Source organism: Helicoverpa armigera, chromosome 1, assembly GCF_030705265.1.
Source record: "Helicoverpa armigera isolate CAAS_96S chromosome 1, ASM3070526v1, whole genome shotgun sequence".
Lineage (NCBI taxonomy): Eukaryota > Metazoa > Arthropoda > Insecta > Lepidoptera > Noctuidae > Helicoverpa > Helicoverpa armigera.
Window position 1 is genome coordinate 12,890,628 of NC_087120.1, and position 20,684 is coordinate 12,911,311.

A 20,684-nucleotide genomic window follows, 5' to 3' on the forward strand; every position below is an offset into this window, starting at 1 on the left:
CGTGGTCGTACGTAGTGGTCGAATTGATTGCAATTAAACTTAATTCTGCACCAATCACCAACTAAATAATCGTAATCTGTTTGACAACAGTCCTTCTTATTATGTTTAATTACTGTATAACATAAAAATTGTGTTCGCGTTTTTTTGTGCGTTATATTTCATCGATCTTATTGACCTTTTCTCTAGGTTTCACGATATGAATTGGTAAGCATTTCTAAAAGTATGTTGATTTCCCCTTGGGTCCATGGTTTTTGCCACACCGAGTTGTGATGTCTATTCCATTAAGATTCACCGAAGGCGCGAAATGTCACCAAGTGGCGTTGATAAATGACGTTCTTCTTTGGCAATTTTCCACTTTTACCACGTCCACTGCCTGCTCGATTTGCTTTAATCTGTAACAAAATTATGTGACAAAAACGTGACAATTTCATTTGTGCCCAAATTAAGTGGCAATGCTATACTTGATTGTAAGTTTACGTGAACTTATATTCTCAGAGGACGAACTGCGGACTCCCAACATCTTCGTAAGTGCCTGATCAATCAATATATTTGAGTGATTGACTTAGTGTCATGAAAATATTTTTCCTTCATTAATTTTATTGAATCCCTGAAAGTCAGTGCCGCGCTGTTTAATAAACGAGGATCCATCAGGTGGAAAATATCCTGTCAGCTGCAATAAAACTGCCTTGTATAAATATTTCACGCAAAAACTGATCCCTCTTTATGCGATGGGATAGGTAAGCAGGGGATTGTTAGAAAATACACCGTATTCAAAATGTTGAATTTGAGGTTCAGATCAGAAGGTACACAAGAAAATATAGGAGTCGGGCTTTTAGTTCAAGTCGCGTAGAGTCTAGGGCGTACCAAATAAACCTACTACTATGTAAACATAACTCCCTTCCATTACAGTTGGGTAAAACTAAAACCAAGTCTAAATAGGTACGTGTAGGAAAAGCTTATACAGGAAGGCCATTTGACCGCCGAAAATGTTCAAGTACTGCCTAAGTAGCGCAGAAAGTCTACGGAGGGACTTCCAACGCTAGAAGTGCTGGAAATGAGCCAGAATGTTCCAGAACTCAGAACTAACCACTGGTTAATCAACGTATGATAATATTATGCACAAAATATCTTTTTATTTAAATCATATTATCTGGAGGAAGTTCCTACAATGCTGTTTAACTTGTAAAACTTGTGATAGTCTTAGACCACGGAAGTTTCTTGATGGGACTGAGGTTTGTCTTGCTGTTGGTATTGCAGGACTCAAACTAATGGAAGCCTTGATAATTATTACAATGTTATTTAATTTGGTCGTGGTCGGTTCTTCAATCCTTATTTCCTTGAATCTCTATCTCACGTCATGTTAATAGTACATTTGGAACCAAACCGTTTTTCAATCTATTTTTCTTTATAAAAGAGTTTGTACTTTATGCAATTTATGTTTATATGTAGATAAAACCTTCGTGTTATACTTATAAGCGCTCTCTAAAAACCGAACTCGTTTTAATTCAGAGCACACAGAATTTATGATTAATAAATACATACTAGTCCGAATAAATAAAAAGAGTGCTTTGATATAAAACTGAGTAAACATATGTGTAGTTTATTTTTACATAGAAAAGGACATTAACGAGCATTTACCTAGCTTTTACAGTTTAGCCGAGGTTCTCAAAGGCCGGACGTCCATCCGTTCAGTGATGCAGATCGGTAATAAAGTTTGGGTGCCAATTAAAGACTAATAGGTAGTATAAGTTGGGGCTGTAGGCTGTAAACAAAGTGCCATTAGAGCATTATCCTGAGTGGCCAAGACGTAACACTATGAAGCACATGTACATACAATTTAACGGGTTGACATGAATCCAGAGATGGGTTTGGGTCTGTCCCGTAAACATAACGGATTAGGGATTATAAATCTTTAAGTAGGTATTGTTTGTAGTTGCAAGTGGAGAGGCCGAGAGCAAAGTTTCATTGTTAGGTTTACCTGGGAACATTAAGTAAGGTTAAGTTAGTAATTATTTTATGTTAGTTTTAGCTTCTTTTCTTTTTACGCACTCTATCTGCATCTCTTTCTATTCTAACTCTCTCATAACGGGCCAGCTGGAAGAGATTTCTAATGAAATAAGCTGTGCCTTTGTACTATCTTTTCTATTTTTCTTCTTCTCTGTATTCTGTGTGTGTGTACATAAATTGTTAAATAAATAAATAAATAAATAAGGTTGTTTTGGTTCCAATTAATTGGTATTGTTGAAACGGATTTTAGTTTTATCAATTTCAAGTAAATTAGTGACAGAAGATAGCTCAGAAATTAGATAAGAAGGGATAGAGGCTGAAACTTTACATGGTGTAGACTTTAGAACGCAGTTGCACACAAAGAGTTGATTTTTGCAAAATTAAATTCCAAAATTCAACTCCAACCAAATATCGATGCCATGACATACCATCAGAAAATGGATTGAATATAGGGCATCACCAAGGCTGAATTATACTTACTAACAATTTGAACTAAACTACTACTTAGAAATCTTGTTAAAAATATATTGTACTACGTTCTCTATAAAAATAGATTTAGAACACAGGTACCTACTTACCAATATGTAATTAGAAACACGTTGTTTAAGAACTGCTGACAATTGGCAAAAGACCTCCTCTTATCTTATAATTAACTCCAAAAGGTTTTCTTCGTACTAGTAAATTAATATGGTAGCAATTAGTCACATTACGAATCCTCTTGTTTGGAAGGCTTGTTACTTGATTAAACTGTCTAAAGATCGAGCATTTAATAAAAAAAGAGAAGAAAAAAATCACGTTCAAGAAAGATCAAGAATAAAAAAGCAAACGTTGGTCTCCGTGATAACAAAAATGCCCAATGACAAACAATATATTGAATTTGCCAAATCAACCATGAAACTCGTAACCTATGGTAATTTATAAACTCATACTCTGTGCAGCGACGTCCATAACTATCAATCAATTGAAAATTTTATAAAGTTTAACTCTACCTAAGAATACGTTTTCAAATAAAAGTAGAAAACTTTGCCTCGAATTTATGTATTTTCGAGTTCATTTTAAGAGGCATTCTGTTCTATCAATACAATCGCATGGCATGCCCCGGAAGGTAAGACAAAACCATTATTTAAGACTCGCCCAGACTTGTTCGAATTAAAGTGCTTTTAAAATTTCCTAAAGTAGAGCCGCTATTACCATAGATTAGACACGCAAGCGCCAGACTGAGGCGATACCTACCGAGAACAAATGAAAACTCGGAACATCTTCACTATAGCCGCGTATTATACTAAGATTTACTTATGGAAACAGGTTTTGATTGAATGAGGAAAATATATAACCACAAATAGCCACTCGGAAAATAATTTCCTGCTATACAACCCACTTTCGTTGATAGGTAGGTACCTGTGAAATATTGCTCTTCCTAATTTCCAGACCCATGAAGAAGACATTACGTTAAACAATTATTGTTTTGTCCAACATCCGTAGCTTTATTACGTTATTAAGACCGACATAAATAATCCAAATTATTCCTAATCTATAATTTCGCAGTTGAAATTATTATTGTGCCTACATTAACGAATTCAGGATCAAAAGAACAAACCAATTACATAGAAACGGCCCGCTTTAATAAAAATTTTAGTTAAAATGGTGTCCTAGATAAAAATATCTGTAAATTTTTTAGCTTATACATAATCATATTAGGTATTCCAAAAACTTTTTGTTTTAAAAAAGATATAACTTTTTCTCGTCGGTTTCGTAGATTCGTGTAATTGCAAGCAATTTTGGGGACTTAAAAGCCAAAGGAGATTTTTGTTTTTTGCTTAAATGTAGTGTCCGGCGTAGAATAATGCCTTGGAGGGGAGTCGCTTGCTGGAGGAGGCCAGGACGTGGAGGGCGGCGCGGCGCGGGACGAGGGATGCCGACAGCCACCCTGTCCGCCGCGCTGTGCCACTCAGTTACGAACGCGGTCGCCGCGCTACTGCCGCGCTCTCGACCCGCCCCACACAGTACCGCGCTTGCAATGTGTTCGGACAAACTTTATTCTCACTTTAAATAAATTTTCTGTGCAAAATGAAGAAAGAAACTTGGCTCGGTGGTCCACCACAATGGCATTTCCCGAGGTACGTACCAATTTTATTCAGGGGAAAATTGTATTTTGGGAATTACCATAATTTAATATTAGTTCCGGCTTCGCACATAGGAAATGAACTATTTGCGAATTTATTTTGATATTGCCCCCAGCGATTTTATTTCCTGGGCTTTGCGATAATAAAGTAGTAGAAAAAATATATTTTCTCCTACTTTATAGATTTCTTCGCGAATTTTATATACTTGCGCGTCTTGTTGTAACTGGCAATACTACTTGCAACTTTTGTGGAAGAACGCAGAGGAATGGAGTGCTTCAGGAAGCTGTGTAACAAACGGAGAGGCTTTTTAATTGGGAAAACAAAACTTTTTTACGGGTTAAGGTTAATACTTGTTACTTTTACTGTGGTTTCCCTTGCTCGGATTGGTAGATGATAACTTCGTATGAGAGGCGGAAATAACGCGATAAATTTTCATGCTCCTGTTTATCCGCGTTTGTTTTTGGGTTACTTAAATCTCCGTCAATCTTTTCTGGCTGAAAGGAGCTAACTTAGAACAAAGAATAACAATGTAATTGGAAAATAAATCACTTTCCGGTATATCCAATCACAAGGGTCCGTCGGATGTAGATAAATAACAATTTGAATAAACGGTATTGCTGGTAGAAATTATTTATTAGATCCTTTTTTTGTTGAATTACGATAGAAGTTTTCAGGACTTTCACCGCATACCTACCTACTTAAGAACGAAGAGCGTGCTTGTATTCGCGTTGTAAGTTTTACCACATGAATAAATTGAATTTTAGTCTGTAAAGCATTAATAATAATAATTACTTTGAAACCACGATCCTACAAAACAGCGTCAAAGCAAAATTAATTACAAGTTTCTACAGCTATAGTTTAAATTCTAATTGGTAAGTTATTTGAGGGATTTGATTGATTTTCTGACGCAGAAAGGTGTAGGTACATTGGTATTCATTTGTTTTGATTCTATACGACGTAAATAAAATCACGTAGCTGAACGTGGTTGAACTAAATCCAGCTTTCGTGAGAGAAATGGATGAGAAAGAGAAATTGAAGAGTTATTAAGAAAGCTGGAATAGTTATTCAGGAGAATGCCAACGTATAAAAACTAGGAGAGAGACATTAGCCGTCGGCAATTTACTATTTATCACGTTTTCGAGGATAACATATAGGGGAATAATTGCTGTGGAATCAAAGGCTGTAGGAACTGCTTAGTCGTTATTTATTATTCAAAACCGTTACACCATACTTCTTCATAAACTCATGGGCTTAGAATATGGTCAGACAGTAGGACTATACCTCTACAAGAACATGTCGATTGAAAAGTATATCAAAATACAACTAGCTACTATAGTTCTGTTACGATTCGTTAATCAAGTACCTACGTAATCACAGAATTATTAAAGAATAAGTCGATCGCTTCATATTATCTGATATGAAATGATTGATTAGTTACTACAGCTTTTATATATTAGGTTTCTTTTCGTGGATTTCCCGATGGGGGAAATAATAACTTATGCTCAAGTGTTCTTTGACGAAGGATACCAGATTCACGTATAAATAAAATATATTTATTTCCGTAAAGCTATTGGATTTCCCTATTTTATGAAAGAACAAACTGTCAGTTTTTCGTCTTTTATATCTAACGGGATAACATGAGATATCGAAAGAGTGGTGGTGTCCTAGTGGGTAAAGAACGAACCTGTCTAGTATGAGTGTATGGGTTCGATTCCAGGTCCAATACCAATGCAATGGCATACCAATGCATTTTTTCTTTTGTATGTACATGTACACACTTTCTAAGTATATCTTGGACACCAATGGCTATGTTTCGAAGAGCACGTTGAACTGTAGGTCCCGGCTGTCATTTAACATGCTTGGCAGTTGTTGCGGGTAGTCAGACGCCAGTATGTTTGACACCCATCTTACCTAAGATTTGGATTGCCCGGGTGACTGGGTTGAGGAGGTCAGACAGGCAGTCACTCCTTGTAAAATACTGGTACTCAGCTGCATCAGGTTAGACTGGAAACCGACAAGATGAAGGTGGGAATAAGCTCGGAAGATGATGATAACATGAGACATCGGTACTGATATCTGAATGGAGAAATGCAACTTTATTTTGTCAAAGAGAATGATGAACAATGTCTCTGTTCTTAATGAACCTGAAGCATTTTTAGTTCACAATGCATACAAGGCGAGGTTCAGTCTATGAGTTGTGGAGCCCAACAAGGTTTCAGCTAGAGACGACTGGGCAGTATTTTGGACACATCATTTTCGAACTTTATAAATATTTATTGCTTCAATATAATGAACAAACTTGAAAAAGTGTTTAACACTGCTCGCAAGGTATCTCAGTACAATGAACTTTTAAATAGGCACTTCCAAAGTGGTCCTAAGAATTTCTTCCAAGTAAAATAAATGGAGATCAAAAGGGACAACTTGTTGTTATAAATATATGACTGGGTGATATTGTGTTCGTATACAAGTCCTTATTTATTTTTTGGTTAATGTCAACATTAATGAATGAAACTTAGGACAGCCGCACGGGTCGTTCAATCAAAGGTACCATGATAACCACTTTTTGCATAAAAGAGTCGGAAACCAAGTTTGCCTGCCTGAGACCAGGCTGTCATTCGAACATCTTTAGCAAGAGTGCTGGTTAATAAAGAGCCAGAAAGTATGACAACTTGTTAACTTCTTGTAAAACACAGGTACTCAGCTGCATTCAAGACAGGGAGCCGATTACAATCCAGTTGAGAAATGGTTGGGCCGATTATGATGTATTTACTGAATAATGGCGTTAAACAACAAGTTCATATTAAAATATCCTCTGAAAGCTGCCAACAACTATGTTCCTATGAAAGCAAAATGTTTAGGATAAAAACTTCCATCTTTTGTAGAAACAAGGCTGTTTGTGGAGAAGCCTATTTTTACCGGAGGCCAGCGTCAAGCGATCCGGTTTGAGGCGGTACGGTTTCGGCGTAATTATAGGCACATTTCCTATTTTGATGACGAGAATACGTTGACGATATTCTGTGTAGACACTGAGGAACGCGTAAATATTAAAGTTACCTTTTGGGGACAAGGTTAGCTTAAAAGTTTAGCGTTCGGCACTTATTGGGTTTAAATTAATATTTTGTGGCAATGGTCATTGGTAGCTCGTGGCTAAGTTAGAGCCGAGCTGATTGGTCGATCTAGCTTGACGCGGTCGGTCCGTGTATCGAAAGGCACGAAAATTTGGTGGGTTTCAGCTGTCATTTCAACATCTTTGGCAGTCGTTACAGGTAGTCAGAAGCCAGTAAGTCGGACAGCAGTCTAACCAAGGGTATTGGTTTGCCCGGGTAACTGGGTTGCAGAATCAGATATGCAGTCGCTCCGTGTAAAACCACTGGTACTCAACTGGATTAGATTAGACTGGGCGCGGATCCCAACATAGTTTCGAAAAGGCTAGGCAGATGATGATGTTGAGGGTCACTGGTAAACACGTGTATTAGTATGTATTGTCCATAAACAAGTTCTATTTGGTTTCAATAATCTTCCGTTCGTGAGAGATATGGTGATTGCTAGGATCACGGAGTAATATTGTCCTATTTGATATTTGCCCGCCACACGTGGACAAAAGGATAAACAAAACGACAATCATTACGGAGATTTTCCATTGGGGGGATTAATATTTGTAAAATATTGATTGTCTGCTTCCATAACACGTCTTTTTAAATTCGGTACCTATATTTTCCATGAGTAATACATATCATAGTCTTCAAGAAAATATGTCATTACTGAAAAATGTAGGTGAACGAGTCTTTAACTTGTGCCCTCCGAATGCAATTACAAAAAATATTTCAGCAATGTCAGGCCTCGTCTATGAATCAAGGTCGAGATTCTCGATTTTCGCAGATTTTCAATGAAAACAAAAAGGGTTGGGGATTGGAATTAAATATTTGAGATCCAAAGGATCACCTGCGTTCTACTGGCGATTAATTCAAGAGATTTGAGGATTGGTCGCTTTCACCGAAGGCTCTTTTACTGAAGCTAGTCCGTCGACGCAGATCAGGGGATTATGGTAATATCCTGAACGGCCGTGGATTATGGCGTTTATACACCTGACTATGGGGTGTTAATGACGATGATCCGTCATGTGACCGCATCGCCGCACCATATTGATTTCATTGTTGCGCAGCTATCAAATTAATAAGCAGGTTTATTATTTAGTCAACATTCTGAATTCTTTATACGATGAATGTGTATCGTTCCAGTTTTTGGGGGATTCAAGATCCATATCGATACTTGAAATATATGAATCAGACAATTCAATTGAACTTTAGGAACGGACAATTCATGATGAGCAAATCCAGTCCTGAAACAAGATTCAAACCCGGATAAAGAAACGTGGTACTTAAACATGACAATTGAAATGGAGATGCGGCAGAATACATATTCAGCAATGCATTAGCAGTGCGAGTACACGCAGGCTCCGTGTAGTTCAAGTTTGTCTTAGAATAGCGGCCCAACAGTAAGCACATTTGCGTGGTTGCGCCTCATGTAATGTCCACACTTTTCTCACGTCTGTATTAGGTACATACCTAAACCAAATCCTTGTTTTTTTCCTCTATACGTTCTTATGTGATAGGTAATAGCATTCTTGATTTAAGTAACAACCTAAAGTTATTAGCCGCGGTGAAGGCTTTATGTTTTTATGTTCACGTTATGCTTGCTCGTTACGACACCCAAGAGAAATAATATCGTTAGTGAAAATAGAATTTCCGATTTCAAATATTGTATCAGCTAATGTTCATTTTCACGACTGTTTCGGGATTTACAAGCAACAAATATTTGCCAAGTACGTAATAAATATTCATGTTGTTTATAATTCTATTGACGACAGCGATATTGTCAAAATCTGTATCGGAATTTTCATCGGTGGTCTAACTTTTAATATCCTATACAAAGGTAACTGAAGGTTTTTAATATGCAGCTAGGAGGTAGTAGTGGGAGTGATGGCACATCGGAGCAGGTCGGCACGGCACAGGTACACTCGAGTGAAACATTGTTCCTGTATATTCCCACGGTGTGCCTCGCCTGTACCCGCACTGCAGCGCGGACAGTCCGGGCACGTAAGCGTATTACTACATTGTTGAATATGTTACCACCCAACGGGCACTCGCCGTCTACCAAATAATGTTACCCACACAACAGAAATAACAAACACAACACGTCTTACGCCGCGCCTCGTCTCCATTGGATCGTTGGAGCAACAAAGTTTGTTATGCCAACATTTTACCCAGTTTTGAAACAATTTATTATAAGGACAAAAGAATTATACAAGTCGTTATAATGTTGCCAAGTTCATTGCCGGGTTTGGCGGAGCTCTAATAAAATATTCTTACAATATAAACTTTGCCACCTTGTTAATTAGAAGAAGGCATGCGAGGTTTTGCAAAGTATGAAAATAAAAGCAAAAAAGTCTGAAACCAGACTATGAAAAGGCCGCTAAAATAAAACCTTGAGAAATAAGAAAATATTCCAGTCCAGATAGCAGGAAATTCTTCTCGTGGCCAAAGAATTCAACGTTTTAAAGATAATTTACGGCATTAAAATCTTCACATAGGTGTGGTGATATCTAAAGTAGGAATCCTTCGCCCTCGCTGGCGACGGTTTGTTGGTTTGTCTCGGTCGGAAATTCTTATTTTTCTGTTTTCCAAATTTTATTCTCATCGTCTCATTTATGAAATGTACGACGTAATTTTTTGAATTTATTTTGAAATGCAGTCGTGAACAGAGAACTTCTTAACGACTCATCTTTTTGTAATCTGGAATGTACCTGCGCGTTATTTTGATTGCTTGTCTTGTGTTCAGAAATATAGTATAATATTTATTCAGCACTCTTATAAATAGCGACACGTATGTATGTGTCATAAGGTTTCACCTTTCTACATTTGAAATAAACAACAAGGGCCTTACTACAAAAACTTTAAACCCTGTTTTACACTTGTCTAATAAAATTTTGGCTGCAAAATGAACCATATGTCAACGTCATAATTTGACATTTTTTTAGACAAGGCATAAACTGACGTTTAAAAGTTTTTGTGGTAAGACCGCAACAGTTTACAAAATATTTTTCCATACAACTTAATTGTGTGGGACTGATAGTCTAGACAAATAATTTAGAACAGTGCTCTTGGCGAGCAATTAATTATAAAAATAAGAATATGTAACAAGTAAATCTTGAATAAAAAATATAATTTTCCTCTCATAATTGAAGTACCTATTGTTTTTCATTTTATTTTCTTAAAATTATTAGTTATGCTTAATCGGATTTTTGGAGCATTTATTAAAATTAGAATTATTAAAATAGTTATCGAGCAAATAAAAGATAATGGTATTAAAATCTATTAACATCTAACACAAGATGCCCCAAAACTTTGAAAGCGGAAGACCTCATAATCGTGAACCTTATTTGATTAAGGAATGTCATAATGAAGGGCCAAATATCTAACTCGGACGGATGGTACCTAATTCCTAAGGATGACCCGCGTAACATATCCACAACTGCAGGTAGTATGACGATGGTCGATGTCAAAAGCTTTGCATCCAAAGTAGTACGAAGACTCAATCTGAATAAAGAAAAAATCCGATATACTCAATGAAGTCAGGTAAAATATAAAAACTACAAAAGCACAATTTCATTTTCTGTCTTATAATATCGAGTGCGCTCCTGAAGCCACTTTACCACCTCAAGTATTCAAATTTAAGATATTCGTTGTGCATACTGCATAAAATTTGCTAACTGGGAACTTTTTAAAGTTCAACTCGGGAAAGTAAGAAGTTTTTGGTTTTGCTGAGGGCAGTCAAGTGTAGGAACCTGCTGACTTATTCAGTTACCTTTTCGGTAAAAGTTTACATTCCTTTTGAGATATACTTGACTACCTCGTAAGTATCTTCCTGTACCTAGCTGACCGAGTCATTGGTGAGTTTAAATCATGGGTAGGTATGACTCATGATTAGCATTTCAAGTTGACAGACGGTGGACATTTCTGTGAAATATCTTATCTGTTACAGGAACATCTTTTGTTTTGTTTTAAAATGTCTTTATTTTCACATAAAAAATACACTTGGAATACAAAAAGATCTTATTCTAATTGTTCACGCACTGAGGAAAGTTGTTATTTAGGCTGCATCACCTTTATCAACATTTAAACCTGATTTTAATGCACTATTTCAAACTTATACTTACATTATTATAATCTTAGTATAGCGTAAAGTGGAACTTGTTATGTACACTTTTTATCAAACAATGATTACTAGCAAATATTTGCAATCTAGAAACTAAAAAATATAACTAACTAACAATAAAACTAAATAACGAGAGGGAAGTGGGTATCCGTACATCAATAGTGAGTTGCACGAGCGCCGTGTATGACGAGGCGGCCGGCGACCGGTCGCATCGACGCGCGTACGCGGGTAGCGAGTTTATCGGTGCGGTGACGTAGTAAGGAAGTAGTGATGGGGTAATCTATATCGATTGTAAGTTCTTCTATACGATAGATTATTCAATCTGCTTTTACCTATATTTGAAATAAGACTGTTGTGATGGTGTGGATTGGAAATTAAATAAAATTTACTGGCTAATTTCAAAACAAAAGTTTTAATAAGTGGATAATGTATGGCGTTATGGAGGCGATTTAGATTTGTTTTAAACTGGGTTCTGTACGCAATTTTTTTACAGGAACATCGAAAATCATCAATCTAATCAGATCCTAGAACGAAAACAGCCCAGCCCCTACTAATGACAGCCGGGACCCAAACGAAAGAATTTGCTATGACATGCCTATCCACGGCTTTACCTTTCAATATTCAATCCGTACATGAATTAAAGGATTCTCCACCATTAGAGTGGTTCGTGTTCGTGGCTTAGCCGCCATAACGATGTTATATCAATACCATTAAAAAAACACGCGGGAAGCCGCCTACTGGCCATCTATTATGCATCGGATGCATGGGCTGCTAGATGCGGTTTTTAAATATTGAAGTGTTGATTGCCAGTATTGCCACAGCACGTATAAAATATTGGCTGTCGGAAATGGTCACTTTCAGTTAGATTGAACGGCCGTGTCACAACACTTTGGTTCCTATTTCTGTTTTTTCTTTCATTTGACATTTGGCGGAATTCGTTTGTTGTTTGAATTCTTCATTTTGCTAATCTTCTTCTGCTGTAATTGTATTTCATATTGATGTGATGTTTCCTTATTTATTATCATTCAACTATCAGCTTTGCCTACCTGGTGAATCAGTGTGTGAACTCAGACGACCTGAACTGAATAGTTTATCGCAGGTTCGCTTCTATATTGCACTACCACTCAGCATTGACTCCCCCGCCTTTCCGAAGTCCTTTAGGACATTCACACTTTATTACAGTGTCTGGCAGCGTATCTGCCAATCGACCTAGTAGCCGAGCCTCCTGACACTCAATTTCAATCTGCATACTACGATTTGATGGCACTGTTGCGTTATTGATGACCAGGCAGCTTGGCAGCCGTGATAGAACCAATCTGTAATCCATTTAGCACAGCTGTAATCAAATTGACAGTAGTCAAAGCGAAACTCGCTAATTTGTTTCCTGTATTCTATCGGTGACAGCATGAATTAACTATTAGGTACCAATAAATTATTTAAGCGGTAGAAGCATCTGCAAACCTCAGTTGCAAAATTCTTAGTAATGTCCAGTTATTACTGAAATATTTAGAACCATAAAATTACCTCCTACGTAATTGGTTTTACAGTCTAATTTAATTAAACATTGTTGTAAATGTTATTATTTGTTAAACCTCTGCAAAGTTATTCGATGCATTCCAAGTTAAATATGTTAGGACTCCTACCGGACACAGAGTGTTTGCATTACTTTAGGAAATCTGCGAATATTCTAAACATATTGCTGGAAGTAAAATGTCCAAATGTTCCCGAGTTGTCTTTATCTTTTTCTGTCTCTTCCCCATCATCGCATCTACATTCACATTCAGACACCCTTTGTAGGTGTGACTCGGACACCTTCTCATCACATTTGCACACCAAGACCAAATACCAAATGCCAGCAAAAGCTTTTACTAAAATCCCATTTGGCAGAAATTCCTGTATGACAACTTACCAACTATAGCCACGGAGGAGACTATAGCAAAAGTTGCGAGCCCCCGACATTTCACATTTACCTACCGCGACTTAAAGGATTTACTACTCTGTACTTACTTAAAACTGTCAAGCAAAGGTTTAACAATAAAAATATTTCTAGATAGTTACATAATCGTCAGCGATTCGATCAAAAATTTTACATCGTATCGTAACCTTGAATGAGCGCGCGAATTCGTTGAAAAAATATTGATTCGTTTTAATCATAGAGGGGCTTTATAGATGAACCCCTGCTGTTGTCACCCCTTGAATCGCCCCATGAGTTGTGGGGTAGTGGCCGTGGCGGTACTACGAATATGAGGGGTGAACCGGTAACTGCGTACTGCTACGATTCATAAAACTATCTGCGTTCAATTTTGTGTTGTAGGTACTTGAGTGCTAAAAACTCCTTTGTTTGTTGTGTGTATTCCACATAAAACAAAGACAGTGGTTTTTTGAGGTCTTCGTAGGTATATCGGAATTTGTAATTGAAAACTAATTGAAGTATACTTGGTTACAAATTAATAGTACACCTTAATTCACTACCTATCTTAAATAATTATCGTCCTCATTAAGCAAGCGTATCTTAAAAAAAATCTTTTATGTTTGGTTTTACAAGCAAAGGTTTTAAATATCTTTGAATCTATACCTATTATAATTTGAGGGGGAGAGGGACCTATACCTATAATAAGTAAACAAACATTCGTGCCAATTTCAACAGTATTTTGCCTACAACACCATATTTTATTGGAAGGTAAACCATTATTTAAGAACAATTAGATTATATTTAGAGCAAAGTTAAAAAGCCACGATTTTCCGCGCGCCGATAGGTACCTAAATGGAATCAGACGGAACTGGACCCTAATCGAAGTCTCCTTTTATTGGATACTAGCTGTTGCCCGCAACTTCGTCTGCGTGGGCAAGTTTCATACAAACTTTCATCCCCTATTTTATCCCCTTGGGGGTAGAATTGATCAAAATCCTTTCTTAGCGGATGCCTACGTCATAACATCTACCTGCATGCCAAATTTCAGCCCGATCCGTCCAGTGGTTTCAGCTGTGCGTTGATAGATCACTATGTCAGTCAGTCAGTCACCTTTGAGTTTTATATATTTAGATTCCTTTTTTCTCGTAACCTTTTTTTCATTACATAATTCTTTTTTTCCTTTTAAATGCTGTGTTCCTTTACTAATGTTCTTTAAAGTATTTATTCCACGGACTAATTAAATTCGTAACAAATTCTAATTATGTAGATATGTTTTTTGAAAATAATACCCATACCTAGTAATAGGCCGAGTTGAAAAATTTAAATTGTGAAACTTTTAATGTCGCTTAAGTAACTCGAGTTGGATTGGTATTAAAGATTTTCCGAACCGATACGAGCTGAAACTCTAATCACATTATTCAAATGCTTTTTTAAAAGTTTATGAGCTCTTAAATCTATGGAGCGTTTTAAACAGCAGTCGTACCGAAACTTAGCTGAAGGTGAAGTTGAACAAAGGGAACAGAAAAATAGACGAGGTCGGTGCTACGAGTTTCAATTCATCTTATTGTCGGAGGGAAGTAGGCTAAAGATCTGGATATAATGATGCTCTCGGCCGCTACTCGTATCAACTCACTGAAAAAGAAACTTGTGTAAATCTTATAGTGTACCTAGACTTAGCTGTAGCTACTTGACCGGGACGACCGAACTTTGCTCGAGGAACGCCGCTTACGTCGCGAACTTTTCCGAATAACAAGATACAGCGAGCAAAAATGGCTAGTTGCCCGACATTTTTTTGAAGGTAAAAAACTATACAGATATTTTCATTTAGCAGCTCTGATCTCTGATGTTTCACAGCACAGCAAATGAGGAAATTCTCGTTAGACAGAATCCCTATCGGGGCGTTCTGATGAAATATGCATTCCACTAATCGAGTTTGATATTATACACGTCGAACACGATGCTGTGCTATTATCTTGATGCCTCTAATGGTTCAGGACGTTCCAGGAAGGGAAACGTGCGTAAATAACTATACCTACGCAGTTTATCAAGAGGTGCCCGTAATTTGGGAATTAACTGCGGTTAGTGATGAAGATAGGGACCGGTTATCATGGGGCACTGTCTATGTTGTACCTATATGATAATAATTCCAATTATTATTCAATTTCAAATTATGCTGTCAAGATAATAAATAACCTGTAATTTAATTATTTCAAAAGGTATTATAACTGAAGACCTCATAACACTTTGCCAAACAAAAAATATGGGCAATTATGAGTAACCAAAAGTCTCTCAGATTAATCAGTAAATTAAAATTCATAAACAAACAAATCTAACCGTAACAAAAAACAAGATTTAATCTTATTTTTCATGGAAAAGAAACATTAAAAAGATTGAGGAACAATTGATGGTAATTAATGGCTATATCGAAATAGACGGAGCTCTTTGACGCGGCTGGTCAATAATGCAATTATTTAAGGCTTTAAGGGCATTTTAGTAATGGTGGTGGAAACTAGGACATCTGACCTCTTTGGAACATCGATGCTGTTACCGCATCGCCCTGAGTGCTTCCGAGAGTGCCTCGGAATACTAAGAAACTGTTTCCACAACTTAGGCCTTATAGCCTTCTCATTGAATCACTGGTTCCTGAGAAAATTGGGCTTTAGATTTTAGGTTCCTTGCTGAAGCCACGATCTAAGGTATCTACACCCTGATAATAGGAGATTCTCTTACGATAACTGACTCTATATCTAACACTGAAAATCATTTGTTTATTGTGGCCCTGTAGTTGTTGAGATTAGCGCCTTTCATAGGGTTTTTTGCGTTACTGACTCGTCACGATATAACTTATTAGGTACATGTACCTCGCTACCAACAAGTTGACATTTCAATCACCGAAATGAGCAAAAATCCATTTTTGTGTAAACACTCTAACATGTCTTGTAAACTCTGATGGCCTCACATTCAAACTCACTGCCTTCAATGGCTAAAGTCGAAGAACAAATCAGAATACGCATACGAAAACCAATTAATTATAACGATTGTCTAAAGCACAAAGTCACGAGCTTTTGATAGTTCAATAAAGCTCGTTAGTACCTATTTCAACCTGAGTTACTTTTACAAACGAGTTCACACAGCTTCAGTGAGTTTACAATGATGTTAACTCAAGCATCTTGTAATGGCACTTATACTGTTTCTTGATACCCCTGACTATGAAAGGCGATGCTCAGGCTTTACGAAAACCTTTGACTAGGGGTGCGTCCTGCGTGGGTGAATCAACGCGATCTCGATGCGAGGCGATTGGCAGCGAATTCAAGTATATGCTACCGTGCATTTGGTCAAGTAGACCACTTTGGTAGAAATCGACTGTTTGTTGTTTTCGCGTCGCTTCGCATTCTTATCCAGATCGCTGACTTACCCCACCGAGGGTGTCCCCACGTTGTCGTCGTGGTGGGGCTTGCGTGCTTCTAGGATCCTGGAGCTCTGCCGGTAGAGTCACTCATGCCGGAAAGGTTCAGGGGAGAAGCCAGACGAAGAGGGACCCAGGGAGGGGCCGCTCCTGACCAGTCGACGCTTGTGGACATGGCAAGGATGCGGCCATACCCGCAGAGGTGCAGGCGCACTGAAGCGGCGCTCGTTTGCTCCTCGTTCAACGAAGAGCAAACCTTTTGGCGGGTTTGCTGAGCCGGGATGGCTGGACAGCAGACGGAGGCATGTCTAATGCCGCCGCCGAGGGCTTGGCTTAACCGCCCGGCCCAGAGGAAGGACACCTCTTAGATAAAAAACCACCTAATCCCAAGTTTCGGGAGCGCGGCGAGGGGATGAATGGCCGTGGGGGACACGGTCGTTAGCGCTCCCACCTGTTGGGGCCAGCCGCCCCCAACAGTATGTAGGCTTGCCCGGTATGAGGCCACTGCCGGGGTGGACAGGAACTTGTTCTCATGCTCGTGGGACGTATATGGATAGTAATAAAAAAACCAAACAAAAAGACGATAGGGAGGGATGCGGACTCGGACTGCGAGTCCGTATCCAGTGAGGAAACTGCGGGAGACTTCACGGTCCCCGCAGCAAGAAGGACCACAGAGTCGAGGCCTTCCTCAAGAGGAAGGCGGACGACCTGGGGTCTCCTCCGGTGGTCGCGGAGCTTCGGCCAAAAAGGCCGATAGGAGGCTCGTTCGCGACAGGGGCAACGAAGGAGACCACCAGAGCTCCTCTGAGGAGGACGCATCGGCCTTCGGCTCTGACCGGGAGAGGAGGGCGGACTTCGCGAAGACAGTAGAGTCCGCCTTCAGAGAGGTGACCCTTAAGAGAAAGAAGGCCAATCGCAATAGCGCGATTGAGGCCGCTACCGCCTCCATCACCGCTGCAGCGGTGAGCAATTTTGGCCTGGCTCCCAAGAGCGAGCTGGCCAAGCTGCAGGAGCAGGTAGCTCGCCTCACGGCCAACTTGGGGTCTCTCGTAGAGGAGAATAGATGTCTCCGGGCGGAGATAGAAAGGATGCGCGAGCAGGAGGCGGAGCGAAGCGGGGCCACCTCGCGGCAACCGCAGTCCTCTCCAGGGGAGAGCCAGGTTCTGGCCCTGGTTCGGCGGGAGATGGCGGCCTTCCAGGCTCGCTTCTCCGTCCTGGAGGGCAGAGTCCTGCGCCCTCCCCTCGCGGCGCCAAAGCCCCAAGCAGCCCAAAGGGCTTATGCGACTGCGGCAGCATCGGCACCGAGCGAACCCCCCGTCGCGGCGCCGATCGGACCGCCCAGGAGGGCAGCCGCCCAGCCGAAGCCAAAGGCTGCGACGGCGGTCCGGGCGCAGAGGACCCCGGTGCCACCCCCAGTACCGGTGCCGTCGTCATCACCAGTGGCGAGACGCCCCCCAAAGCCGACTCCGTCAGCGACTACTCTCCCACTCAATCCGAGTGGCAGGTGGTGGGGGAGAAGAAGAAGAGAGGGAAGGCGGCCAGAAAGAAAGCCCAAAGGCAGCGCCGCAAGGAGCGAGCCGTCGCGGCTCAACTACGCGCCCCTAAGACGGCGGCTGTAGTGCTCACACTACAGCCGGACGCGGTTAAGAGGGGCGTATCGTACCGCGACGTGCTCGCTAAGGCAAAGGAGGCGGTGGACCTAGCTGAGCTGGGTATCACCGAGGGCCTTCGGCTCAGAGTGACCGCAACGGGCGCCCGAATGCTGGAGGTCCCGGGAGCGGCCAGCGGGCCCACCGCAGACGCTCTAGCCGAGAGGCTCAGAGCGTCCATAAGTGCGGACGATGCCCGAGTCTCCAGGCCCTACAAGTGCGCGGATCTGCGCATCATGGGCCTGGACGACTCGGTCACTACGGAGGAGGTGGTGGCCGCCGTCGCTAGGACGGGTGGGTGCTCCGCCGATGAAGTCAAGGCGGGCACCTTACGTCCCGACTTCAGGGGCACGAGCACCGTTACGGTGAGCTGCCCCGTGACGGCAGCCAAGACAATCGTCGACGGCCGAAGATTGTTGGTTGGCTGGGTGTCGGCGCAGGTCAAGCTGCTTGACCCCAGACCACTGAGGTGCTTCCGATGCCACGTTGGGCACCATGTGGGAGTTCGTTGCACCTCGGAGGTCGACCGAAGCGCCCTCTGCTTCCGCTGCGGTCAGCCCGGCCACAAGGCCGTGTCTTGCAGCGCCACGCCGCACTGCACGGCATGTGCGGCTGCTGGAAGGCCAGCCGAACACCGGGCGGGATGCAAGACCTGTACCCCACCCGTCAAGACCAGGGGCAAGGGTCGGCCGTCCGTCGTCGCCACAGCCGCAGCTTCCGCGGCCGCCGCCACCTCCAATGATGCCGTCGCTGCCGGCGAAGTCGCCGCTGCTGCTGCTGCCGCGGTGCCCGCTTCTGGGCCTGAAGAGGAGGAAGACGTGATGGAATTCTAAAACGGCTCCACTTCGCTTCCTCCAGGCGAACATCAACCACTGCGCCCGTGCCCAGGACCTGTTGCTCCAAAGCATGGCGCAGTGGTCGATCAACATCGCCGTGGTCGCGGAGCCGTACTTTGTCCTTCCCAGGGATGACTGGGTCAAGGACCTTAGCGGCTCGGTGACCATCATATCGTCGGCCGCCGCTGGTACTCCTTCCCTCGAAGGGGTGAAGAGTGGAAGGGGTTGCGTCGCAGCACGGTTCGGGGAGATAGTTGTTGTGGGGGTATACTTCTCCCCGAACCGAACTCTCGCCGAGTTCCACAACTCCCTCCTGGAGTTGTCTGTCGTCGTCGGAAGCTACACCCTCCCTGTGCTAGTGTTAGGGGACTTCAATGCCAAGAACTTGGCCTGGGGTTCCCGACACACGGACGCGCGGGGAAGGATGGTGGAGGACTGGGCGCTGGAATCAGGCCTGGTCGTCCTCAATCGGGGTTCTGTCCCCACGTGTGTACGGATGCAGGGCGACTCGGTAGTGGACATCTCGTTCGCCAGCCCCGCTCTGCTACCGCGTGTCTTAGACTGGCACGTCGAGGAGGGGGTGGAGACCTATTCCGATCACCGGTATATCCGGTTTGACGTCTCCGCCCAAAATCCAAACGCGCCGGTCCTGCAGACCCCGAGTGGTCCACGTTGGGCGCTAAAGCACCTTGACCGGGAGCTTCTCCTGGAAGCCTCAGTCGTGCGGGCTTGGGTGTCATCACCGGACAGGCCCGCCGACATCAACGACGAGGCGGAGTGGTTCCGGGAGACCATGTCTGAGATCTGTGACATGGCCATGCCCCGAGTCCTGCCAGGACGCGCCCGACGCCAGGTGTACTGGTGGTCCAGCGAGATTGCGGCCCTTCGTGAGGCGTGCGTCGCTGCGAGACACCTGTACACCAGACACCGCAGGCTGCGCATCCGCCCTCCGGATGCAGAGGCCAGGGAAGCGGAACTGTACGAGGGATACAGAGCTGCGAAGACCGCCCTCCATTGGCCATCATCCAGGCCAAGGACGTGGCCAATACAGAGCTGCTGGGGACTCTGGACAGAGATCCGTGGGGGCGCCCTACAAAATGGTGCGGGTAAGCTCCGCCCATGGGCCCCCGCTGACCCAGAGTCTTCGGCCTCAACTGGTGGAGGAGGTGGTGAGCGCTCTGTTCCCTCGCGCGGGGAACACTCTCCCCGCCCATGGTTCTGCAACCCGCGGTGTCGACTGTGGACCACACATCCGACGACGACGATGTCCCCGAGGTGACTGGGGTGGACCTGAGAGTGGCGGTAACCAGGCTGAAAGCCAAAAATACCGCCCCAGGGCCTGACGGCGTGCCTGGCAAGGCCTGGGTTCTGGCCCTTGAGGCTCTCGGGCCTCGACTTAGGGGCTTCTCAGCGCATGTATGGAGAGGGGCCAGTTCCCACTTCGTTGGAAAACAGGGAAACTGGTCCTCATTCGGAAGCCGGGCGCCCTGCGGACTCTCCGTCCGCATACCGGCCCATCGTGTTGCTCGACGAGGT

The 20,684-nt window shown here is 42.3% G+C and overlaps 1 protein-coding gene across 1 annotated transcript in view; it reads left to right on the forward strand.

The window, feature by feature from the left end:
- Positions 1 to 3,928: 3,928 nt before the first annotated feature.
- Positions 3,929 to 20,684, forward strand: part of LOC110374268 (leucine-rich repeat-containing protein 15) — a 35,499-nt gene continuing 18,743 nt past the window's right edge. Inside the window, exon 1 of the mRNA XM_021331925.3 lies at positions 3,929 to 4,124. Within this exon, the coding sequence (XP_021187600.3) occupies positions 4,075 to 4,124 (50 nt within the window). The 5' untranslated portion in view covers positions 3,929 to 4,074. The remainder of the gene's footprint in view (positions 4,125 to 20,684) is intronic.